Source organism: Stegostoma tigrinum, chromosome 6, assembly GCF_030684315.1.
Source record: "Stegostoma tigrinum isolate sSteTig4 chromosome 6, sSteTig4.hap1, whole genome shotgun sequence".
Lineage (NCBI taxonomy): Eukaryota > Metazoa > Chordata > Chondrichthyes > Orectolobiformes > Stegostomatidae > Stegostoma > Stegostoma tigrinum.
Genome location: NC_081359.1, coordinates 41,947,363 through 41,974,913, shown reverse-complemented (window position 1 = coordinate 41,974,913; position 27,551 = coordinate 41,947,363). Strand labels below are relative to the sequence as shown.

The window sequence follows — 27,551 nt, the reverse complement described above, 5'->3', positions numbered from 1 at the left end:
GTGGTGTCGGAGAGTTGACGTTTGGCCTCGGTGATGTAGAGGTCAGTGCGCCATACTACCACTGCGCCACAGTTGTCTGCAGGTTTGATGGTGAGGTTGGTGTTGGAGCAGAGGGCTGCCCATTCTGCAGGGGAGAGGTTGGAGTGGGTGAGAGGGGTGGAGAGGTTGAGGCAGTTGATGTCTCGACAGCAGTTGGAGATGAAGAGGTCAAGGGAGGGTAGGAGGCCTGGGGGTGATGTCCAGGAAGAGGACTTGTGTTGGAGGCAGGTGAAGGGGTCAGTAGAGGGAGGGTTAGGCTCCTGGTGAAAGAAGTAAGCGTGGAGGCGAAGGCGGAAAAACTGCTGCACTTCCTACAGACAAAGGGGGTGGCCATGGGTACCCGCATGGGCCCCAGCTACGCCTGCCTCTTTGTAGGTTACGTGGAACAGTTCCTCTTCTGCACCTACACAGGCCCCAAACCCCACCTCTTCCTCCAATACATTGATGACTGTATGGGCGCCGCCTCTTGCTCCCCAGAGTAGCTCGAACAGTTCATCCACTTCACCAACACCTTCCACCCCCACCTCAAGTTCACCTGGGCCATCTCCAACACATCCCTCACCTTCCTGGATCTCTTAGTCTCCATCTCAGGTAACCAGCTAGAAACTGATGTCCATTTCAATCCCACTGACTCCCACAGCTACCTAGAATACACCTCATCCCACCCAACCTCCCGCAAAAATTCCATCCCCTATTCCCAATTCCTCCACCTCCGCCGCATCTGCTCCCAAGATGAGGCATTCCACTCCCGCACATCCCAGATGTCCACGTTCTTCAAGGACCGCAACTTCCCCCCGAGAAGAGTTCGAGAACGCCCTTGACTGCGTCTCCCACGTTTCCTGCAACACATCCCTCACACCCTGGCCCCGCCACAACCGCCCCCAGAGGATCCCCTTCATTCTCACATACCACCCCATCAACCTCCGGATACAAGCATCATCCTCCGACACGTCCGCCATGTACAATCCGACCCCACCACCCAAGCCATTTTTCTATCCCCACCCTTGTCTGCCTTCCAGAGAGACCACTCTCTCCACAACTCCCTTGTCCGCTCCACACTCCCCTCCAACCCCACCACACCCGGCATCATCTCCTGCAACCGCAGGAAGTGCTACACTTGCCCCCACACCTCCTCCCTCACCCCTATCCCAGGCCCCAAGATGACCTTCCATATCAAGCAGATGTTCACCTGCACATCTGCCGATGTGCGATATTGCATCCATTGTACCCGGTGTGGCTTCCTCTACATTGGGGAAACCAAGCGGAGGTTTGGGGACTGCTTTGCAGAACACCTCCGCTCAGTTCGCAACAAACAAATGCACCTCCCAGTCGCGAACCATTTTAACTTCCCCTCCCATTCCTCAGATGACATGTCCATCATGGGCCTCCTGCAGTGCCACAATGATGCCACCCGAAGGTTGCAAGAACAGCAACTCATGTTCCACTTGGGAACCCTGCAGCCCAGTGGTATCAATGTGGACTTCACAAGCTTCAAAATCTCCCCTTCCCCCACTGCATCCCAAAACCAGCCCAGTTCTTGCCCTCCCCCCACTGCATCCCAAAACCAGCCCAGCCTGTCTCTGCTTCTCTAACCTGTTCTTCCTCTCACCCATCCCTTCCTCCCACCTCAAGCTGCACCTCGATTTCCTAGCTACCACCTCATCCCGCCTCCTTGACCTGTCCATCTTCCCTGGTCTGACCTATCCCCTCACTACCTCCTCACCTATACTCTCCTCTCTACCTATCTTCTTTTCTCTCCATCTTTGGTCGGCCTCCCCCTCTCTTCCTATTTATTCCAGTTTCCTCTCCCATCCCCCTCTCTGATGAAGGGTCTGGACCCGAAACATCAGCTTTTGTGCTCCTGAGATGCTGCTTGGCCTGCTGTGTTCATCCAGCTCCACACTTTGTTACCAGTGATAAACAGCCTACTGTTTTCCTACCATCTCCCAATCTCAGCTCATAATTTATTAAAAGCGCAACTGGCCCCAAGATAAACTTGTCTTTGCCATGATACAGTTGTCATAGGCAAAATGCATGGGAATGGACTACCATTTTCTTTCAAGTCATAATCAGTGTGAGAATGAGGTGGTATTATCTTCAGAGGGTGGTCTTTGCACATCGGACGCACTCAAGCCTCCAGAATATAGCTCCCCTTCTTCCTTTCTACTCACATGTAATTTAAAACCTACTCCTCCAATCCCTTATCCCTTCCACCGATCACCAAAGACTGTGCTTGCAATACTGCTAATATCCTCGTTCTGGGGATTTATTAAAGCTTTCATGCTGGAATTGGCTGCTTTTCTGGTATTGTCCACTACAGAACGTTGGCACTGCTGGGACCTGGAGCTGTCGCATCATCAGCTTGGCTGGTAACTGAAGAGGGAGGTCTCTTTCCCACACATCATCACCTTCCATCCTCCCCCTCTCCACCACCATCCCAGCCTCACTGACAGAAGTATTCCCATGAACGAATTAAGCCTATTGCCCACAATGCTGTCTGGCTGCAGGAAAAGCTTATTCAGGAGTTTGCCATTTCCATTTTCAGGCCAATAATTGGATTTGTGTGGGGTTAGGAGTTTGTCTTTGTTTTGATAAACGATTAAGTACTTGGAGGATACACTTATAAGAAATTTATGTATTTGATAATAATGAGACTTTTTTAATGTAAAGTCTGTATTAGAAACTTAGTATGCATTTTTCCCTCCCTAGATGTGATGAGAAGGAGAAATAAATGGTCGTGGAGGGAAATTCAGTTCCTTCTCTCTACTTCAACAAATGCTGGACAAGAGTCTCCACCAGGAATGTTTGTAACTCACCAGCATTTTTTCTAAATTCATTCACAGGATGGCTCGGCCAGCATTTATTGCCCATCGCAAATTGCCAAGAGGCCAGCTGAGACAAGTACATGGCTGTGGTTCTGGAGTGAAATGTAGGCCAAGCCTTGTAAGGATGATTGTTTCCCTCTCTAAAGCATATTATTGAAACAGATGGGTTTTTCTGACAGTCAGTAGATTCTTCATTTAAGATTTTAATTGAATTCGAATACCATCCTCCGCCACAGTGAAATTCAAATCTGGGTTCCCGGAAAATTACCTGGGTCTCGGGACCAGCACTCCAGCACTTAAGGCCATTGTTTCCCTGGCAAGGGCCTTAAGGAGTTAATTAATGGCCACTCAGGAGCCTCAACTCACTACCTCTCTGATCACAGATCTCGCTGAGAAAGGCCACTAAATTTCCAGCTGCCTTCAAGATCCCCGGCCCTCTCACGAGTGGGAAGGAGAAAAATAAGTCTCACCTTATTGATATTGGATTTCTTGAGGAATAGATCCTGACTGGTGGACTTTTGGACCTGGAAGCTGATTGCCTAGCAGTTTCTGGTGACCCATATCACCAGTGTTCCAGTGTTGATACTTGTGAGAGAGCAAGGCACTTATTATTGTTTGTCTGCAATTCCTAAATGAGCCTGTTAGCAAGCAATCAGGGAGGTATCGCGTCAGTGGGGGTTATGCATTAATTAGAACCAAACACACTTGGTGTTGCACGTATAATATATGGGAAAATTACAAACTTGGGACTTTATTTAATCTCATTGTGGCTCCTAAATCTGCTTGTAGGGAGGAAGACAGATGTGATTGCTATGGATGGTGTGAGGACAAAGAATTGTAGGTGCACTGGCATGAGTTGGCACATGATATAAAGGGTAATGGAAAGGAGGTTTTTAACCATAGATTAGATTACCTACAGTGTGGAAACGAGTTCTTTTAGCCCAACAAGTCCACACCACTCCTTGCAGCATCCCACCCAGACTCATCCCCCTATAACCCACACACCCCTGAACACTACGGGAAATTTAGAATGGCCAATCCACCTAGCCTGCACTTCTTTGGACTGTGGGAGGAAACTGGAGCACCCAGAGGAAACCCATGCAGACACGGGGAAAATGTGCAAACTCCGCATAGACAGGTGCCCGAGGCTGGAGTCAAACCAGGTCCCTGGTGCTGTGAGGCTGCAGTGCTAACCACTGAGCCACCGTGCTGCCCCACAGCTTGAAGTGGTATTAAGTTGGCACAGATGGTATAAGGGAACAAAGCATGAACACAGTGATATAGGGTGGCACTGGAAGTATGAAGGGCCAGGAAATGTCTGGTGGTGGCATGAGTTAGCATGCACTGGCAATGGTGATGCTTATGAAATGCATGAGGAAGATGCAAGAAGATCTGAGGTGTCAGGGCTATAAGGCCATTCTTGGTTTAAGTGCTCTTTTTTCACAAATGGTACAATGTTCTAGAACACTAAAGTGTGTTATTTCAACATCCTGCCTTACCACTGGTAGTCCCAAAGGAGTTTTTTTTTCAGTTTGCAGCCGCCCTACCCATACTGTGGCTTCCCTCTACCACACTTCTACACCACCTTGCAGATCAAAAATCTGACCTTGCAGGGCAGATTTTCCCTCAAGTCTGGTTTGCGAAGCTGAGAGTTTTCTCCATACTGGTTTGGGAGAGAAAATTTGTCTGATTGGATCTACTCATTCAGCCATTGAAGCCACAGCTTAATTTAAAGTGTTCGTTGCAAAGCACATTCTAGCTTACATTACTGATCACATCGCACCTGGGCTGGACGTGAGTATGAAGAACAAAAGCACACGCATTTTCAAAGATCTACATCATATCTCATTAAAGTTTAATTTAAAAAGGCAGAGCAAACCCACAAACACCAGGAATGAATCCCTAAAAAAATGGATCAGGAGAAATGTGAAGCAGAAATATAGCAAAAGAAAGCAAAAAAATTCCAGTTTCCAAAAGTAAGGTAGCTTTTCAAAATTCTTTCAGCAGGTTTCACAGTTTTTGAGCAACTATTTCTAAAGCATTAGCTGCAATGGGAAACTAGGCCCCTATCTACTTTAAACTTTGTGATTTATCCATATAAAAATAATCACTGCTAATGTCAAGAATTGTGTTGTTGTCTTCATGGGAAGAAACCCAGTTTGTAACATACATTTTTGCCCCCAGAAGGGATTCTGACATCATAATAACTGCATTATATGCTCCAGCTTTAAGACATCATTTTCCACAGAATTCTGTCTCCTAACAAAATAATTCATATGTGCTGTGGTTTATGAACCAATTTTTTATGGATAGTTTCCTTACTCAGCTGGTCACAGTAATGTCATCTTTCCATTGTATCCTCGTAGTTATTACAAATGCCATAGCTGGTTGGGAAAAAAAAAACAGCAATATAGAGTCTCAGATTTTTTTAAAAAGGGGTATTGATTCAGTATAAATTTAATCTACTGAAATTAATACATAGAAGAAAAAAAAGTTAACTTTTATTCTTCCAGATGTGGGTGTCACTTTGTTACCCATCTGTAATTTCCCTTGAAAAGTTAGTGGTGAGCAACTCTGGAATTATTGCAGTCTGCATGGTGTAGTTGCATCAACAGTGCTGTAAGGAATGGAGATCCAGATTGTTGATCTAATGATAGTGAAAAGATTGTGATATAGTTTCAAGTGAGGATCTTGTGTGACTTAAGAGGAGACCTTGCAGGTGGTGGTGGCCTTATGAATTTGTTACCCTTCTTCTTTGGTAGTGGTCGCAGATTTGGAAGATGCTGTTGAAGGAAATTTGGCATGTTTCTGCAGTCCAACTTGTAGTTGGTAGAGATTGCTCTACTGACATACTGAGCGTTTGTGTCAAGGAAGTAATATTAAATGTGGTAGATTGAGTGCCAGTCAAGTGGTTGTTTTGTTTTGGTGCCAAACTCTATTGTTGTTGGAGCTACACTCATCCAGGCAAATGGGCTAGGTTCCATTTTGTAGACACAAGGCTGACTTTGAGGAATCAGGAAGCGAGTTACTTGCAGTAGAATTCCAAGTTTCTGGACATTTTTTCTGGACAAGGAATATTTGTAAAGTTTTTAAAAACATTTACAAGTTTTAAAGAAGTAACAAGAAGGACTTTGAAGTATTTGTTTCAATGATAAAACAATTGTTAATGTGAAATACTGATACTTGTGACATCAAATCCTTGATGTAAACAAGTTAGTACTAAAAATGACTGGCAGACGCAATAGAAAATAGCAGAGAAATGGGAGATCAGGGTGAAGGAAATCCGTGCAGAGATGTGGACACAGAGAATGCAGACAGAAAGAGGAACACACAAAATTCCTGAGAATTAAGATAATAATGAGGTTCAATTAGATGGCACCAGCTGAAAATATATTAGGAGAAATAAGAAATAAACTATGTATCTTAATTTTGAAAGCTTGAGGCACACAGAATGAAACAGTGGATCTGGGAGCCTTAATAAAGCTTTCCACATGTCATTCAAACGGACAGAAGGATGTTCAATTCAGACACTGCCAACTTTGAAGGATTCCCTGAAGGCTACACAGGTTTACAGACACACCAATGTGGAAGTGTTAGAAGCAGCATAGTGGCCTTGTCATTAGACTAGTAACCTAGAAACTCAGGATCACATTCATTGAACATGAGTTCAATCCCACCACAACAAATGGTGAAATCTGAATTGAAATAAAATGAAAAGCTATTGTCATTGTGACCACGCCACCAATGTCAAATGTCATTCAGAAGTTTTCATCTGGTTCACTAATATTCTTTACTGGATTATATCTGCTATTATTACTTGGTCTGGCCTATTCAGACTCCAGAATTACAGCAGTGTGGTTTACTCACATCTGCCCTCTAGATATATAAGGGTAGGAAATAATTGCTAACCTAACCAAACAATGAATGCATAAAAATGGCCATGGAGAAGTCCCATGTGCTTATAGACCTGAATTTGTCAAAACAGAGTAATAAGTTAACAATAGCAAGATTGACTATATCAGTAATAACATGTTGAAATATTGAGCAGTCGTTGAGAAATTCAAGGGAAACATGCAGTGATCATAGAAACAGTCTATAAATCAAAACCTGATGATAAAGATACAGTTGAGAAACTCAACAAAATTTTGAAAAGGATTCAAAGTCAGATTCCAAATGTTGATGTCTTAATTGGAGGAATCTTTAATCAACTGTGTTAATTGGAGTGAAGAACTCTTAATTCAATATCATCTCTGTTGCAGGAAAACTGCAAAAGATCTCTTAGATAGGATTGTTGATAGCGGAATGGAACAGTCAATTAAAGAATCTTCAAGAGGAAATAACCTCCATAACATGTGCTTACCAACACTGCAAGTTTAGTCACAGGGTATCTGCAGAATCAGGGGCTAGTAATCACTCAGTCACTATAATAAACCCCATAGAAATGTAAAAATAATTGCAAAAGGAAAAACATTAAAAAAACACAAGAAATAAGGAAAAAGGACTTCAGCATTTTAATAACTGTTACTTTACTAATTTAGTTCTGTTATTACCCTGAAAAAATGTTTTGACAGAAGTATTGTTTAAGTCTATAAATGGAATAAATACATTTTCATCCAACAGGAGCAACCTCTCCTCGTTCCCCATAGAAGTGTTAGATATGCAAAAACTAATAGCTTCTTCACAACAAACTTAAGCAGTCTAGGGATGAGGTGGAGCTGAAGGAATTTAAAATCTGACAAAAAGAAACAAAGAAAGATCTCAACAAAACAAAGCAATGTTACTTTTTGAGTATCCTGTAACCTAAATTCAGGAGAGTCCCAAGGATTTCTGAAGAAAGTCAATAAGGAAGAAGAGAACGTTTCACACATCAATACAAACAATACAGTTATGTGATCCTAAAGCTAAAGGAGAATCACTAAATGATCAATTTTCTTGTGCAGTTACAGAGAAGATTTAACAAACGCAGCCAGCTTAGACATGAAATACTCAACAGTCATACTAAAACTCACCATAAGTAAACACAATGTTCTTTGAAATTACCATAAGAAATTAATTCCAATTTTTGGACAAAGTATTTCCCTGGAACTCAAAGATAGTCACTGAGCAACTGACTCCAATATTGTCAAGTTAAATCTGTGGCTCATTCAAGACCAGGAGATAAAGAGTCCTGATGAAGGGTTTCGGCCCAAAACGTTTACTTTCCTGCTCCTTGGATGCTGTCTGACCTGTTGTGCTTTTCCAGTTCCACATTTATTGAGATAAAGATCAGTCATGGGAGCTCTAGTGGCACAGTAGCAGCATCCTTACTCCTGGACATACCCTGCCCGCCCCGTGTTCGAGTCCCACCTGCTCCAGAAAAGTCTGAAAAAATATCTCTGAGCAAATTGGAAAATATCTAAAAAGGTCAGGCATAAAACTACAGACTCATATCCTTTGCCAGATTGGTCTGCTTGAATACAGTGTTCGTTCTCATCATGAAGTGCTCTGAAGTTCACAATCTTCTCATAGAGAATCAGCATGGCTCTCAGTTGAAAAGATCTACATTAAACACGGCTTGTACAGACTTTTACTGACATGGTCTCTAGTGTTGAAGTAGATTAAACTACACACATGGCATTTCTGGATTTCTCACAATACTTTGGCAAAGTTCCTCATGAAAAACTCTTGCCCAAGCTTCACAGTTTATGGAATTACGTGTTCATTATTGAATTGGATCCAACACCTAATCAACAGAAAACCAGAAGTGATAGGTGGTGGGAGAAGCAGCCTGTCTTAGACGTCTGTTTTTGGAGGGCCTCAGGGCATGGTGTTGGGACCTGAACTCTTGACATACATAAATCACCTTCTTAAAAAGTGTAAAGCAGCGTGTGGCTATTTGTAGATAATATTTACACTGGGGAAGGCTCACTAAAGTCTCAAATCACTGCAAAAATTGCAGAAATAGCAGGACCAATGGGAAGTGGTCTTCAATCCAAGAGTACCATGTTACGTGCATCACCGACAAAACATATTCATCAACATATGTCTGCAAGTTCTGTAATCAGTATAGATATACAATCATACCTGGGGATCAACCTTAAGAACAATCTTCAAAGGGCACACTGCAGATAACATCTAAAACAAACAGGGTTCGTGAATTTCTGAGGAGGAATATATAGTATTGTGACAACAATGTCAGTGTTCTAGCTTAGGGTAAACATTTGTTCATCCAGTACTGGGTTTGCATGTTTTGTGTTAGTTTCATATATGGAAAGAAATATAAATAACATGGCAGCAATCCAAAGAAACGCACAGTTCTACAGGATTCAGATTGCGATATACATCAGAGCCACATTCTTTTATAAAATATTTGCAATAGGATTCACCACAGCAAAGAAGTGATAAAAACTGACTGGCCACGTTCTGCAAAATGTTGAATGGACTAACTGTAATTGAGAGAAATGAGCAGCTTTATGCTTTTCAACAATAACAAGTCATGAGGTAATAATCCACACAAACTACAAAAATCATTTGTTTCCAAGGCAATGAATCAACAATCTTCTCTCTAAAGGATAATCCCAAAGTCCTGCCAAAGGAAACAGTCATAGATACACCACTTGAAAACATCAAGATACAGCTTTAGAATATTTCCATTTATCACCTTTTCATTGTCAGGACTATCATTTCTGCAGGCTAGTTTAGCACTACCCATACAAATGTTGGTGGGATGCAGATGTTATTTCTTGATATTAATACAACCAAAGGAACAGAAGATGGAGAACAGGCAAATCACAATCAGGAAGAGTTCAATTTTTCTTTTTAGCAGTAAAGGAAACAGCAGCTTTTGGAGGCACAATTGGAACTATTTAAAATGATAGAATTATTTGACATTTCTTCATTCAATACATTTAGTTATTTTGATTATTTATTGTCTCTTCATGTGGATCGTAACAAATACCACAACAGAACAACAATTTTCTCTACATTCAGGCTTCCTAACTAAGCGCTGATATCAGGAAGCAATTACACATTCTAAACTTAGAAATTCTCTCTCACAGGATATGTGCCCATCTTAAATTGTCGCCCAAACATCAGGACATCACAGTCAATAGCTCTTCAACATTGCTATTCCAATTCCTTTCTACATCTGCAAAAAATAAGCCCTCCTATAAAAAGACAAATCTCTACTGAATATGAATTTGACATTTAATCAGGAATGAAAAATGTTGCTTGGTCATGAATAAGATATAATTAGTTGAATTTCAATCTTATATCATGAATGCTCAGCTCCCTGTTCGTGCAAAAACAATTTTCTCCAACAAGGTTTAATAAGAATTAGTCACATCATAATGTGAATTCAATATATGGATTCAGTGTTTGCAATGCTTAGAAGGTTGCTCCAACCTTGGACTCCTATGAGAAAAAATAGTTTTCATTTTTCCTGCAGCTTTCCAGAAAAGTGTTCTTGTCATGTCAGAAACATGGATCCAATGACAATCCAGCTTTAATTTATCCACACAGAAGTATATTCCAGGTTATTGATGTTGGACCAAACATCATCTTCCATTAGCTTTCACTAATGACATTTTATGATACTCCACCAGGGTTTTGTGCCAATGCATTTGAAAAATGAATCACTGTATTAATTCACTTTTACATGAAAAATGGTTTCAAATGTTCAATAATAATTTTAAAACTTGCAAGCCTCACAATGGAAAACAGCCCTAGAAGTACCAATATTTATTATATAATCCCAAATATTAAAGTCATAAGAGATCTAACAGGGAGCTAAACTGGAAATTAGTTTACTCTGAAACCAGCAGGTATCGGTCTTGTGCCTTACCTAACAATTTATGAAGGAAATCCACCAAAAATATATTTTGTGTTGTTTTATTACTAACTTGCAGCATGTGAGCCTCACTGTCCAGCCAGTATTTATTGCCTGGCCCTGGTTGCCCAAGTGGTGAGCTGCCTTTATGAACTGCTGCAGTCGTGAGCTATAAATTGACCCGCAATGCTGTCCAGGAGGCAATTCTGGGACTTTGACTCAGCGACGGTGAAAGAACGGCAATATATTTCCAAGTCAGAATGGAGGTTTGCTTGGAGGGAAAATTCAAGGTGGTAATGTTCCCATTTATCTGTTACCTCCATCCTTCCAGATGGAAGAGAGTTGTAGTTTTGGAAATTACTATGAAAGAGTCCTTGGTGATTTTTTGCAATGCATCTTGTCAATAGTACACATTGCTGCAACTGAACATTGGTGGTTGAGGAAGTGATATTTATGGATGTGGTTCCAATCAAGTGGGCTGCTTTGTCCAAGATCGTGTCAAGCTTCTTGAATGTTGTTGGAGCTGAGTGGGGAATATTTCATCATACTCCTGACATGTAGATAACATACAGGTTTTGGGGAGTCAGAAGGTGAGTTATTGGTTAAAGCATTCCTAGCTTTTGACCTGCTATTGAAGCCGCTGTGTTGATATGGCAAGTCCAGTTGAAGTTTCTAGTCAATGCTAATTCCCAGGATGTTGATATTTATGATTCAGTGATGGTAATGCCATTGAATGTCAAGTGCAGTGCTTAGAATGTCTGTTATTGAAGATGGTCATTGCCTTCCATTATGAAGGAATAAATTCTAGTAGCGCTTTTGAATAACTCCTTAATGTGGCTTTGTTATTCGTCAAGGTCCATAATGATATTTTGGAAAACAGTCAAATCATTCATTGAAGACAACAAAATGTGAGGCTGGATGAACACAGCAGGCCAAGCAGCATCTCAGGAGCACAAAAGCTGACGTTTCGGGCCTAGACCCTTCTTCAGAGAGCTCTCTCTGAAGAAGGGTCTAGGCCCGAAACGTCAGCTTTTGTACTCCTGAGATGCTGCTTGGCCTGCTGTGTTCATCCAGCCTCACATTTTGTTGTCTTGGATTCTCCAGCATCTGCAGTTCCCATTATCTCCAAATCATTCATTGAATATTGCTTTGTGGAAAGCAAGTTGGAAACTGCTAAACAATTTACACATCAGAAAACAGGAGAGAAACCAATCCCCAAGAAAATCAGGGATTTGATTTGAATCCTTAGAACTACTCTGTTGGTTGACAGTCATCCCTGAAATATATTACAACAGACAATAACAGACTATTAATTTGTTTTCTGCTCCTAGTTCCCATTAAAAATTATTCTATTTTTTCCTTTTTAGATCATATTACCATGATGTCATGCTTTGTTTTCAAGACACTAGAGAAACAGGAGCTTCTTAGAGACTAGAAAGGCAATGTATGTGGTGTGCTAGCTTTATCCATAACTTTAGAAGAAACGTAATATGAAATCTTGCAGAATGAAATGAAGCCCTATCACCTCTAAACGAAAGCTGCTGTTGTGAAAAATAAGAAACTCATCCCCCTACACTGCACAAGAGTTTATTATTAAAAATGTCTGTAATGCTTACTGAATCTGCATAATGACTAATCATATTTTATGGTCAAAACAATATGAATCTACAGTATATTAACAAATACAATGTGCAGCACAGAAACACAACATTCTGCTTACAGTTTGATGCTAGGCTTTATGCTACAAATTGAGCCTCTTCTCACTGTTCCTCATCCAAGCCTATCAGTATATCCTTTTCTTTCCTCCCCTTATACATTTATCCAACTTTCCTTGAAATGCATAACTTCTAGTTTCATTAGCTACACTTTAGGATGGCAAGATCTGTATTCTAATTGATCTCTAGATAATGAGGTAATTTCTGAATTCTTTTCAGTGAAAGGTTGACTTAAGTTTTGAATCTCTGACAGATGAAAACACTGCTAAACTCTTTAAATTTGAGGAAAGGCTTTTCCCTGAGAAATGTTGGGTGAGTGCGTGTGCCAGGGTGGGTGCAATGGGGGGAATGGGGTGTTGGCTGTGAAAGTGTTAAAAAAATCTGATTTTAAAGAAGGCAGAGTGGAGCATGACCACTTGCACTGAGGAGATAAATTGGCAATTTAAAAATGATAATGAGCCTGCCTGTATGTCTATACATCATTTCAAATTTAAATAGATCCAGACTTCAGGTCACACAGCAGTTAAGTGATGGTTTGGAGATTTAGAGCCAGGAGGTGAATGCCTGTCCATTTATCCAGCATACTGGCTGTTGAAGCATCCCACTTTCCACCTACCAATAACACTGATCACCCCAATACCCTGAGGTCTTTGATTCATCAGATTTCCAATGTCTAAATCACACATAACCCACTACAGTCCTGTGGTCATTTAGATTCCCAAAAGTCCATCACTTTGCACCTCACATTTCATGCTTCTGATACTAGAATATTAGTCGTTTATCCCAAAGCTTGACAACAATAGCCCAACCACTAATCATTGTGAAACATCACTTCCCATAGTTCCTGATCTGACTGACTCTCCTTTATCCTCAACTCTCTGCTTCATCTTGTCACCATGCAAAAATGCAAAACAGGAGCTGAAGGCAGCCATTTGGCACTGGCTCCATCATTTAATCACATTAAGGCTGATCAGTTATCTTCTGAATTTCACATTCCCATCTGCACCCTGTAATCCTTGATTCCCTATCTTCCCAAGAATCGATCCACCTCTGCCTTATAAATCTTGAATGAGCCTGCTTCAACTGCTTTCTGAGAGTTCTTGAGTCCATGAGACCACAGAAAAGGGAACAGGAGTCGGCCAATCAGCCCCTCAACTCTGCTCCACCATTCAATAAGATCATGACTGATCTGACATTCCTAATATCCTTTCTTGTCCTTTCCCCATAACTCTTAATTCTCCTAATGATAAAGAAACTATCTATCTCAGCCTTAAATATACGCAAGGACTCTGTATCCCCAGTCCTCTGTGGCAAGGAGTTACAAAAACTCAACCCTCACAGAAGAAATTCATCATCCTGCTTTAAATTTGTGCTGCTTTATTCTGAGACTACACCTGGTCCTAGACTCTCCCATGAGGGAAACATCGTCTCAGCATTGACACTGCCAAACTCCTTAAGAATCCCATATGTTTCAATGACATCACCTCTCATTCTTCTAAATTCCATTGAGTAGAGTCATAACTTGTTTAGCCTTTGCTGTTAAGGCTCCCCCCATACAAAAAAGCAAGCTAATGAGTATTCTCCAAACTGCCACCAATGAAAAATCAGTTACTATGAGGGCAGAGAAAATATTTTTAGGATGTCCTTAAAGCCAGCTGAAAAATGCAATATTTCCACTAATACGCGAGTACCTCCAGCCCAAGTCCACACAAAAAGAAGTAGCAGATGCAAAGATGTTAATTATTTTGAGCATCTCTGACATGGCCCTGACAGAGGCCAAGGGCAAACATCAGAGTAATGTATACAAACATGATTATCCCACCTATCTGCCTCCTCAAAGCCTATGTGCCAACCTGTGGCAGTGTGTGTGGATCCAATTTTAAAATGTTTTATCACCTTAGAAACAAGAACTCCAGATGGAAGGAAGTTATCCTTGAACTCTACAGACTGTTTAAGAGAAGAATGAGGAATGTAAGGAAATCTATAATCCTAAATGAAATATATGCTCACTCTGCCTGTTATTTTCTGCCAAAACAATGAGTCTAGGGTCATTGGGTAGAAAGACTGAGGGACCTCCCTTCTAAAACTGTGGTATGGAACTTTTGCTATGCTCAAAAATCTCTACTTCAAGTCTGAAAGGAAACAAACACGCAAAAGTTAACCTTCACTGCCACTGGCAAGATGATGCTTACCAGTAAATTTGAAAGGATAAGTAACAAATAGGGATGTGGATGCATCTCTCATTTCAAGGCAAGCAGGTAGACACCTACAACCGTACACAGAAGACAGACACCCACATATGAAAAGATCTATAACCTTCATTGAAATTGAGAGTAACATACATTCACCAACACAAAATTATATTCTTGGCTTATGACACTTCAATCACAAATAGGTATTGGGCCGTCAGTAAGTGAGTTACCCTCCACAGAATAACCAGTCTCTGATTTGCTGTTGTAGTCACAGAATTTATATGGGCGGACCAGTTCAGTTTCTAGTTGATAATAACCCAGAAGACATTGATAATGGGTGATTCAGTGTTGGTAATGGCATTGAATGTCAAGGGTTATGGTTAGATTCTCTCTTGGTGGAGATGTTCATTGCTTGGCAGGTTTGCAGTACAAATGATACTGTCTCTTTATAGCCCAAGCCTGAATGTCATCCAGAGTTGCAATAAATGATATCTTGGTGTCAAGAATAGTTACTCATAAGTCGCTACTGGAGTTCGATCATCTTGTTCATGCTCAGGCTGCAGTGAGGTCTGAATCCACGTGGTCCTTGCAAAACCCGAACTGAGCTTTGGTGAGAAGGTTCCTAGGAGTATATTTCTTGATGGCACTGTTGAGGATATTTTCCATCACTTTGCTGATGATGGGGAGTAGACAGATTGGGTACAAATTTCTTGGGCTAAATTTGATTTGATCTGTTTGTTTTCATGGAAAGGATGCCAATGTTTCAGTTGTTCATTAACAGCTCTCCTTGGGCTATAGATAGTTCTGGTCCTCAGCACGACACTGAGATCTTACCAGAGTCAAAAACTCTACTGTATTCAATGCAACCAGCTATTTCTTGATACCATGTTGAATGAATTGATTTAGCCAAAGACTGGATTAGTAATGCTGAGGACCTCAGGAGATGACTGATTTTTAGTACACCTTGTTCACTTCTGGCTGAACATGTTTGCAAATACTTCAGCCTTGTGTTCCAGGCTGATGTGCTCGGCTCACCATCATTGTGGATGGGATTATTGGCATAGCTTTATCATTTGGTTAGTTGCCTGCATCCTCCGAATAGTTGCTACCTCCTTAGTCCACCAGTTCCAATGTGATGTAGGTCCAGAAAATAGACCTACAAATGGCTTCTCAAAAAAATCAGGTGTCAAAGTTATGTCTGGCCTTGGAACCCTAAGGTCAGACTCGTCTCTATAAACCAGCTGACCCCCACGATATTTTACTTCTCATGGAGTGTGCTAAGCTGCCAAATTGTTAGGCTGCAAATCTTCATCTGCCAACTATTTCTGAGTATGCTTGTTTTAGAAAGAGGGGATGTTATGTTCTATTACGATGGATCAGATGTGGAGCTGCTGCATTTGTGTTTTGATTTAATTTCTAACCTGACTACTCCATCCTGCCAGGTCTACATCACTGTGCATTGTGAGAACTGCAGATTTCCTGTCTTGACCTTTCTCAATGTAATGACTCTACTTCAAATTGTATACACATTGCACCTAACGAAATATGCTGTGCCTTACAAAATTTATCTATACTGAGAGTACGTATTAAGATCTAACAGAAAGTAAGATTGTCTAGGAAGAGACAATTTCATGCCAGAAGCAATGCTCCACAGTTCAAAATGACAGCTGCCATATGGTTACTTGTAATTTTAGATTGCCTTACAATTTATGACTACAATTTAATTAGCTTTTATATATTAGTGTAATTTTAGATCTGGCTACTACTGAGATTGTGTTTGATGCAATCACTGCATTATTTATATTCAAGAGGATATCAGATACCAACATCAATTATTTCCTTCTCTGATAAGACAGATTTGCTACAATAAGTACTTATTAGTTAATGGACCATACCCTCTATAATTTATTGATATTTCGATTAATCTTTGTTGATATGGAAACTCCATTTGTGCTAAACAAGAAAGCAGAGAAGTAAAACAGGAAAATGGGAAAACCTAGCAGAAGCAGAACTGTTCGGATAGGATTTCATGACAATCTTATCCCAACAGTTTTGCTTCTGCCAGGTTTTCCCATTTTCCTGTTTTTTTTTCCCCCGGCTTTCTTGTTTAGCACAAATGGAGTTTCCATATCAACAAAGATTAATCAAAATATCAATAAATTAAATTTATGGTTAATTTAGAACACAACATTTTTATTACCAGACATTGATGAAGGATAGAATAAGATTTTACATGGATAATCCACATCAATGTGAAAAAGATACAAAAATAGAAAAAATAAGTGCTATTTTCTTAATAAAGACTTCATATTTTGTACTTTATTTGGCCTCATCATAATTTTGTGATATTGTGAGGTGTACCACAATTTCAGAATAGATTCCAAATGTATGCCCTCTTCTTACTTAAGATATAGAAAAAGTGTGTTCTGTGGGAGCAGATGCTATAATTTCTGAAATCAAAAATACATTTCCATTATAATTTGTACTATTAAAGTTCCTAATTTTACAGTCTGGTAGACAAAATAGAATTATAACTATCATAGCGTTAGTTCTCCCCGATGTGCTCACTTAAAGGAAATGCTGATCTAGTGGGAATACACTAGGTTTTAGGAAATCTTGTGGCACAATGGGTTGCATCACTCCCTTTGAGCCAGAAGCTAAAGTCCCCCTGTAGGGCCTGATAGCCAAGAAACATATGTTCATGACATGGCTAAACAGGTTCATTATCACCCTGCAAATCAACATGTTGATGGATGATGTCACAAACAGAAGAGATTCCTGATCTGCGGAAGGTAACTGCAAGTCAGGCCTAAACCATGGACCAGTGCACAAGTTCTTGGTGCCAAAATCCTTTCAGGGCATGTTACTTGGAAAAAGATATTAGTGGAGTGGTAATCATTGACACGGACACTGCAAATTCCTCACCATTTCTATTCTTCCTGTCAATACATCATATTCCATTTGCCATGCTTTTGCCCACTCAAATAACCTATCTGCATTTTTTTATAGCTTCCTACGTCCTCTTCAAAACTTAATTTCCTACCTAACGTTGTGTCGCCGGCAACCATAGCTTCTATCCCTTTGTCTTTTCTTTACATAAGTTGTAAACAGTTGAGGTCCAATCACAGCTCCCTGTGGCATGCCACTCCGTTATCTTGCTCACCTGAAAAAGAAGCATTTCTCACTCCTCTGCTTTTGGTTAACCAGCTACTCATCTTTCCATGCCAATATGCTGTCCCCTACACCATAAGGCTTTATTTTGTACAACAACCTTTCATGTGGAACCTAAAAAAATGGCTCCTAGAATTCTAAGCACCATACATGCACTGGTTTCCCTTTATATGCATATGAATAAAATGCCCATAGGTTACCAGGTATGTAAGCCTTATGTCTAGGTGACTGACTGATTGAATCAAAGAGGGTTTTCCTTTGGTTGTTCATAACAGGGAGAGTTCAAACTGTAGTCAACCAACCCATGACTTCAAAACCTAAAATAAAATATCTACCATCAGATGTGATATCACAATTTGCTCACAACTGTTGAACAGTATTGAGTTTGCTAATGAATACATGAACAAGCAATTTAACATCATCATTCAAACTGTTACTGTAGTTCATGAACGCCTCCCATTAGACAGACACATTCATACACAGGAACCCAATCTCTGCAAACAAACGAGATCATGTTCACAAGCCTTGCAGCTTTTTGAAAATGGATAGGAACCTGGCAGCCTATAGTTCATTGCTCCTACAACATAACATTTTGGCAAACAAATCAGCACTTCTTCTTTTTCCTTCTTGTGGTATAAAGCATTATGGTTGTTTGAATTTTGACATTCTTATAATTATCCTGATGAATTCAAGAGGAATAACTTTTGTAGCATGTCTCTCTTTTCAGCAAGGCAAGATGAAGTTTGTAAACTACTGTAAAGCACAGGATACATCTACATATTATAAATAGCTGTAAAAAATACTATTTTCAAAACAAAGTTATCCTGACACAAACGAATGTTACCAAAGACGTATATTATTGGCAATTTTTGTATATAAACAGGATTTTTACTGTACTTCCAAGTAGAAGTGCGCTTCTTGCATTTAAATTGCACTTATTTGATTGAACATAGAACATAGAACAACACAGCGCAGAACAGGCCCTTCGGCCCTCGATGTTGCACCGACCTGTGAACTAATCTAAGCCCATTCCCCCACACTATCCCATCGTCAACCATATGCTTATCCAAGGGCTGTTTAAATTCCCCTCATGTGGCTGAGTTAACTACGTTGGCAGGCAGGGCATTCCACGCCCTTACCACTCTCTGAGTAAAGAACCTGCTTCTGATGTCTGTCTTACATCCATCACCCGTCAATGTGTAGCTGTGTCCCCTTGTACAAGCTGAAGTCATCATCCTCGGAAAAAGACTCTCACTGTCCACCTTATCTAATCCACTGATCATCCTGTATGTCTCTATTTAATCCCCTCTTAGCCTCCTTCTCTCCAATGAGAACAGACCCAAGTTCCTCAGCGTTTCTTCATAAGACCTTCAGACCAGGCAACATCCTGGTAAATCTCCTCTGCACCTGTTCCAACGATTCCATATCCTTCTTATAATGGAGCGACCACGCAATATTCAAAGTGAGGCTGCACTAGCGTTTTGTAGAGTTGCAGCATGACATCATGTCTCCGGAACTCAATCCCTCTGCCAATGAAACCTAAAACACCATCAGACTTCTGAACAGCACTATCAACCTGGGTGGCAATTTTCAGGAATCTATGTACATGGACACCAAGGTCCCTCTGCTCATCTACACTGTCAAAAATCTTTCCGTTGACCCGGTGTTCTGCCTTCCTATTAATCCTCCCAAAATGAATCACCTCACATTTATCCGTATTAATCTCCATTTGCCACCTTTCGGCCCAATTCTGCAGTTTATCCAAGTCTCCCTGCAACCTGCAACATTCTTCCACACTGTCTACCACTCCACCAACTTTAGTGTCATCTGCAAACCTACTAACCCATCCACCAATGCCTGCATCCAAGTCATTTAAACAAATGACAAACAGCAGTGGTCTCAAAACAGATCCTTGAGGCACACCACGAGTAACCGGACTCCAGGCTGAATATTTTCCATCAACCACCACTTGTTGCCTTCTTACCGAAAGCCAGTTTCTAATCCAAATGGCTAAATCTCCCTCAATCCCATCCCTCTGTATTTTCTCCAATAGCCTAACATGGGGAAACTTATCAAAGGCTTTACTGAAGTCCATGTACACCACGCCAACTGCCCGACCCTCATCCACACGCTTGGTGACCTTCTCAAAAAACTCAATGAGGTTTGTGAGACATGACCTGCCCTTGATAAATCCATGCTGACTATCTCCAATCAATTTGTTGCTTGCTGGATGATTATAAATCCTATCTCTTATAATCCTTTCCAAAATTTTTCCTGCAACAGATGTAAGGCTCACAGGTCTATAATTGCCTGGGTCATTCCTACTGCCCCTCTTGAACAAGGGCACAAGATTTGCAATCCTCCAGTCCTCTGGTACTAAACCTGTAGACAATGAGGACTCAAAGATCAAGGCCAAAGGCTCCACCACCTCCTCCCTAGCTTCCCAGACAATCCTCGGAAAAATCCCATCAGGCCCAGGGGTTTTATCTACCTTCACATGTTGTCGAATTGATAACACTTCCTCCTTACTAACCTTAACCCTTTCAATTCTAGTAGCCTGTAACTCAGTCACCTCCTCTACAATATTCTCCTGTTCCTCAATGAAAACAGGTGAGAAATGTTCATTTAGCACCTCTCCAATCTCCACAGTGTCCACACACGACCTCCCACTTCTGTATTTGACTGGCCCTATGCTTACCTCAGTCATCCTCTTATTCCTCACATACCTATAGAAAGCTTTAGGGTTCTCCTTTATTTACCTGCCAATGTCTGCTCATGTACCCTCCTTGCTCTTCTTAACTCTCTCTTTAAATCCTTCCTAGCTAATCTGTAGCTCTCCATCACCTCAACTGAACCATCTGGTCTCATTGTCACATCAGCCTCCCTCTTCTGCTTAACAAGAGATACAATTTTTTTAGTAAACCACGATTCCCTTAGCTTATCGCTTCCTCCCTGCCTGACAGGGACATACCTATCAAGGACATGCAATACCTGTTCTTTAAACCAGCTCCACAATTCAAGTGTCCCCATCCCCTGCATTTTGCTAACCCATTCTATGCCTCCTAAGTCTTGCCTAATCGCATTATAAGGGAGGAATGGAGAAGCAGATAGTGAAGGGGACTATCAGAGGTTACAGCAGAACATAGATAGACTGGAGAGTTGGGCAGATAAATGGCAGATGGAGTTCAATCCAGGCAAATGCGAGGTGATACATTTTGGAAGATCAAATTCAAGGACGAACTATACAGTAAATGGAAAAGTCTTGGGGAAAATTGATGAACAGAGAGATCTGGGTGTTCAGGTCCATTGTTCCCTGAAGGTGACAATGCAGGTCAATAGGGTGGTCAAGGTGGGATTGCATTTGTGAATTTATGGTAACAGCACAGCAAATTCCAGTCACAGTAATGAATGTTTTCAAAATGATATTAGATGGATTATGTAAAATATGTTATGTAAGGCAGGTTCTGACACTAAATGCTCAAAAGAAGTCCAATGCCCTGCATTAGTCCATAGCATAATAAATACATATAAATATATAAATACAAAAATAAATACAAAATACATATTTGTCATCTTTTCAAAGTAAAACATGGTGATAGCAATTTATTTAATGGAGATTCACAAACCTACATCATCTAGACAAACTATCTTATTCTCAGTGGATCAGAGATGAGGTGACTGCAATCTCAATGATGGCTGTATCTCCTAGAAATGGGTCAAGGCAGCACTCACCTTCTCCAAAATCCTGTTCCAATCCCTTGAACAACACTGTAGGACTGTTCAAAAACAGATAAACTCGCGCTGAAAGATCCAGACAATGTTTGGCTTTATCAACATTCACCAAAATATTAATAAAAAGAAAAATTGCCCCCACAGTTCTTTGAACTTCAGTAAAATGGGAATTTAATGGAGATTCCACTTCTAATCTTTTGCTTAATGTGTGAAAACAAACAAAAATGTTTTCCCTCAAATCAGTTTCCCTCCCTGAGAGTTTAATTATTTAGCTGAGCCTTGCAGAAAAGAAGAACCAGTTTGCTTTGTATGATCTACATCACTGAATTACTAAGTTCAATGGCTCTGTTCATTGTGGATAGTGAAGATATGAATTGTGCCAGTCTAATGAAAATCTAATATTTTGACTTTCAAGGCTATCATGCCTGGCTTGTGGTCATTAGAACAACTTTCACATAGCCATTAAAAAAAAGAATGACAATTATAACATACCTCTTTAACCTTGACGTTGTTCTGAGGCCAGGAATTCAACCATGAGTACTGTGACCTCTGTTTGAAATAAGCTAGCACTACCAAAGTTGACTCAACAATGCCATAGTTCTTACCAATGTATTATGTCACTATGTAATGGAATATACCTTTATAGAAACACAAAATATATAAGAAATCAGTAAGAGAATGCCCAGGTATTTAAGATATGTTAAGGCAACAGTTAGTTTCATGAGAGGAAATTATACAAATCAGATAAAACAATGAAGCTGCATATGCTAGAAACAGCGACTGTGTGACTTTTTTGCTCCAAATGCTGTATGCAATGAATTGTAATACGTAGCAGATCTAGTGCTTTATTGTACTGACTAGTAGACTGTTTCGATCATTCTGTGATAATGATTTGAAAATCGTTATGCTATATGGAAGGACATAAACAGTATTTCACTCTTTGAAATTAATTATCTTCACTCACCATAGCAGCAGAAAAACAAATTAAGGTAAATTCAAATATACGAATAAACTCAAAAACAGGTTGTAGTAAGAATACACTGGAACAAAAAGCAGCATGGACAGTATTTTCAAGGCTGTTTTCCAATTGGTCTATACATTATGTTGTCTCAAACTGACTGTACAATTTCAGTATGTAGTTTCATTTTAACACTCTCCTGTTCATACAGAATTGATTATCAAATGCTTCAGTTATCTGAGATAGTACAGAAACTTCTATTAATTGAATAATGCTACTAACAAGTTTATCGACAATTACAAAATTGCTTTTGTACAAGAAATGAAACAAAAATTGTGAACAGTATGGGATCATGCTAAAGTGTACTAAGTGAACAGCAAAGACACTTAAAAGTGATAATTTTGTGAACAGTGTGGGTTTGCATTTAAGGCAGTTAATTTTCAGATTAGCACGTGACCGTATTAGATTTGCTAATTATGTGAGCAGCATGAGATTGTATCTCAAAATGGCAATTTTGTGAATAGCGTGATCCGGATTTGTAGTATAATATTATTACCTGGAAACCTGAATTTGAAAGTGAAGGGAAAATAGATTTTAGTTTTCAGTTCTGTTTAAAGAAATGGTCACTTTCACAAAGGACAGTAAGTCATTTTAGCAGTGAATTGGAGACAGCTTTTCCAAGAAAACATGTGACTTATGTTAAATGGGTCGATCAGCTACCTGGGGAGTTAATCGCTTAATGTTTACAGTGTTGAGTTTATGATTCAAAAGTAGATGGTCAGGGGCCACTGATAGGTTGGGATCTGAAGAATAATCATTCTCGTAGGAAGGCAATATCCTGGCTTAGGTTAGAGATAATGGGAATTGTAGATGCTCGAGAATTAGATTTTCTGATGAAGAGCCTAGTCCCGAAACATCAGCTTTTGTGCTCCTATGATGCTGCTTGGCCTGCTGTGTTCATCCAATTCCACATTTAGTTGTCTTGGTTTAGGTTAATTTGTTTCAAGAAGTCCCCAGGCTACAAAAGTTGGTAAATAAAAAAAATCTGCAAACTGTTAGAACTTGAAAGTAGTATCCAGATCATCAGAACTGAGAAGAAGTCTTAAGCTACTTTATCAGTCCAAGGAAAAGAGCTGAAAAAGTTAATTTATAAGAAATTTGACATGGTCATAAAGCAAAAAGAGAAAACCAAAAGGAAACTGTATTCTCTTCCATTTTTCTGTGTTTAATTTCTGTTTCTTTTAAAAATGGACAACCTTAATAAAACAAATAAATTGCTCATACTTAGACAAGCTTCTGAATCCCCTGCATTGTATAGACATTCCAGCTAAAGTTGACACAGTGGGCTTGGAGGTTAGGTGTTTGCTTCCCAGCTAGTTCTGAACAAGAAATATCTTAAAACCTATGACATTAAAATGGTTACTATGACTTTTATTGCTGTTTATTGGCTTCACAAATGGAAACTTTGATGTGAGAGGCAGAACTACACTGTTAGTTTAACAACCATCAAATTAGCTCACTGAGATGGGCCCCTAACAGGTGTTCCTTGAAATCTTCAGTGATTTTGAATGCAGATGGAGTGGCAAAACAATCCCTTGCATTTTGAGTGCATTGTTATCTTTGATTTCAAGTTACGGTGCTTTGCTGTAGGGGTTTTCCAAAATTGCTTGAGGAACACCTTCAATAAAGGGTAGAAGTAAAAAGCTAAAGGAGCAAGCCACATGATACTTTTCTGTATTGGTCTTAAAAAGGGTAAGGTAATTCTAACTTAAATTTACCCTCATTTCCCCTTGGTCTTTGGCAAATTCAAGAATTGAAATAGGAGTGATAAATCATTGGGATTCACTAGGATCATCTCTCTCCAGACTTTTATGTACAGACAAAATTTACTGAAGATAGATGAAAATATAGCTAAATGCAGTCTAATTAGAAATCAGTGATAAAAAGGTTAATCCATTTTAAAACAGGTTGATTTAATAATCTGAGAGCATTTCTAGGCCATTTTATCCATTTAGGCAGCAAATGATGAGTTTTCATTTTTTCACTATTTTCACTTATTTTTCATTGTCTAATATTTATACATAGGATTAGATGAATTTGAGACTCTAGTAAACTGCAAGGTAATTTATGGAGTCATAGCAGCTGTATAGAATGGAAAGAGACCCTTGATCCAACTTGTCCAAGCTGACCAGATATCCTAAATTAATCTAGTCCTATTTGGCCCATATTCCTCTAAATCCTTCCTGTTCAAAGAGCCATTGAGATGCCTTTAAAATGTTGTGTTTGTACCAACCTCCAGCACTTCCTCTAGCAGCTCATTCCATACAGACACCACCCTCTGCATGAAAATGTTGCCCTTAGGACCCTTTTAAATCTTTCTCCTACGTGAAATCCCTATGTATCTAAATCTATGCACTCTAGTTTTGAACACTCTGAACACATTGTCTGTTCACCCTATCCATGCCCCTCATGATTTAAAAAAAAATCTATAAGGTCACTGCTCAGCCTCTAATGCTCTAGGGAAAATAGCCATGGCATATTCAACCTCTCCTTTCAGTTCAAATCATCCAACCCTGGCAACATCCTTATAAATTTTCCCTGAACTCTTTCAAGTTTTGCAATATTCTTCCTGTAGCAGGGAGACCAGAACTGAATACAGTATTCTAACAGTGGCCTAAAAAAATGCCCAGTACAGCCACAACATGACCTCCCACTTGTATACTCAATGCACAGACTAATAAAGGCAAGGATACCAAACGCCTTCTTCATTATCCTGTCTGCCTGGAACTATGAACCTGCACTCTAAGTTGTTTTGTTCAGCAACACTCCCCAGGATTTTACCATTAAGTGTATAAGTCCTGCACTGATTTGCCTTTCCAAAATGTAGCATCTTACATTTGTCTGAATTAAACTCCATCTGCCACTCCTTGGCCCATTGGCCCATCTGATCATGGTCCTGTTGTTCTCTGAAGTAACCTTCTTCACTGTCCACTACACCACCAATTTTGGTGTCATCTTCAAACTTACTAACCATACGTCTTATGCTTGCATCTAAATCGATTATATAAATGCTGAAAAGCAATGGACCCTGCACCAATCCTTGTAGTACATTGCTGCTCATGGACTTCCAGTCTGAAAGCATCCATCCACCACCAACCCGTTTCCTGCCTTCAAGATAGTTCTGTAACTAAATGGCCAGTTTTCCCTGTATTCCACGTGATCTAACCTTGCTAACCATCTACCATGCAGAACCTTGTCAAAGGCCTTACTCAAGTCCATATAGATAATGTCAACTACTCTGTCTTCATCAACTTTCTTCATTACTTCTTCTTCAAAAATACTCAGTCAAGTTAGTGAGATGCAATTTCCTATGAATACAGCTATGTTGACTATCCCTAATCAGACCTTGCCTTTCCAAATACATTTAAACCTTCTCCCTCAGGATCCCCTCCGATGACTGTTTAGATCAGTAAAGTCAAGATTGTGAGAGAATAAGACCGAGAATGGAGAGGATACAGGTAGCCGTGTTGAGTGAGCTGAATTTTACACAGCATGAAGGGTGGGAAGCAAATTGTACACCACTGTTGCCTAGAGAAGTTATACTGATGAGAATCTGAGTGGAAGATAGGCTGAGACAGAATAGAAGCAAAAGCTGTTGTAATCTGACAGTAGACAGGAATTGTGAAGGTGGATGAAATCTCACTCCGGGTTTCTGAACAAATCAGATTCAACTCTTGAGTGGTTGGAGGGGAGATTTGCTCAAAATGCAGACAGGATGCCAAGCTTATCTTCTCTGAGATGAACTATGACTTCTGCATACAGCCGGCAGACTCAAAATGTTGATTGTATATACACTTCTGTAGTGGTCAGATGTTACTTTGTCTGCACTACAACCACAGAAACAGGCCATTCAGCCTATCAGAGATAATGGTAACTGCAGATGCTAGAGAATCCAAGATAAGAAAGTGTGAAGCTGGATGAACACAGCAGGCCAAGCAGCATTTCAGGAGCACAAAAGCTGACGTTTCGGGCCTAGACCCTGTGCTCCTGAGATGCTGCTTGGCCTGCTGTGTTCATTCAGCCTATCATATCTGCTTTGGCTGAATAAACTAGTTGCTCATTCTAATCCCACTTCTAAGCATCTGGTCCATGTTCTTATAGGTTACAGTGTTTCAACTGCAGATCGAGGTTCCTTTAAAATGAGAAATTCTACTTCAACCACTAAATTGTGCAGCAAATCCCCATCCATCCAATGAGTGAAAAAATTTTTTTCCTCACATTCCCTCTAATCTCTCTACCAATTTATGTCTCCTGATAATTGGACTCTATAATCAGGAAACCAGTCATTACTTGTTCACGCTATCCAAGTCCATCATCATTTTGTACACCTCAAAGAAATCAGCCTATGACCTCTGATTTAAGGAAAATGATGCAAATGTATTAAATCATTCCTCAGGTAGTTCAAGCCCTGTCAACATTCTCATAAATCTCTTAGTACTGTCTCTGGAATAATTATGTCCTTCCTGTAATGTGTTGATCAGAACAATAGACAAAAGACTACCTGTGACCTAAACAATGCCTTATATTGCTCCAGAATTACATTCCTGCATTTACACCTAACAATCGCATTGAAGAAAGAAAATATCCATATGCCTTCTTTCTTACCTTATCTACCGTCCTGCCATCTTCAAGAACCTTTGACATGCACTCAATATCTCTCACTTCTCCACCCCTCTCAATATATTCCAGTTTATTCCTTTGGTTTGTTTGCCCTCCCCAAAAGCAGAGCCTTGCAATTCCCTGGACTGAATTCCATTTGCCACCTTTCTGACCATTCAACCAAACTATTGATACCATCCTGGAATCTATACCATCCTCTTCAACCACACAGGCCGCTTTTATGTTGTCAGCACATTTTCTAATCATGTCTCCCATATTTAAGTCGTGATTATTAAAATACGTTATAAATGGCAATAGCTGAATATTTTCATTGTGGAACAACACGAAGTCATCTTTCATTCATTACAAACATTAGTCAACTTTTACCCTTTTATTTCCTGTCATTGACTAAATTTTTGGTTGAAATCACCATATTGCCCTGTATCCCATAGT

The 27,551-nt window shown here is 40.0% G+C and overlaps 1 protein-coding gene across 4 annotated transcripts in view; it reads right to left on the bottom strand.

Annotated features, from left to right (window-relative positions):
- The window catches only part of gpc5a (glypican 5a), a 921,338-nt gene that overhangs the window by 195,425 nt on the left and 698,362 nt on the right, over nucleotides 1-27,551 (bottom strand). Inside the window, exon 8 of one of the 4 annotated variants that reach the window (XM_048532914.2) lies at nucleotides 17,694-17,741. The exons of the other annotated variants lie outside the window; for them this stretch is intronic. Coding sequence (XP_048388871.1) covers nucleotides 17,701-17,741 — 41 coding nt within the window. The 3' untranslated portion in view covers nucleotides 17,694-17,700. Of the gene's footprint in view, nucleotides 1-17,693; nucleotides 17,742-27,551 lie in introns of those variants that run through there. 4 annotated transcript variants of the gene reach the window in all.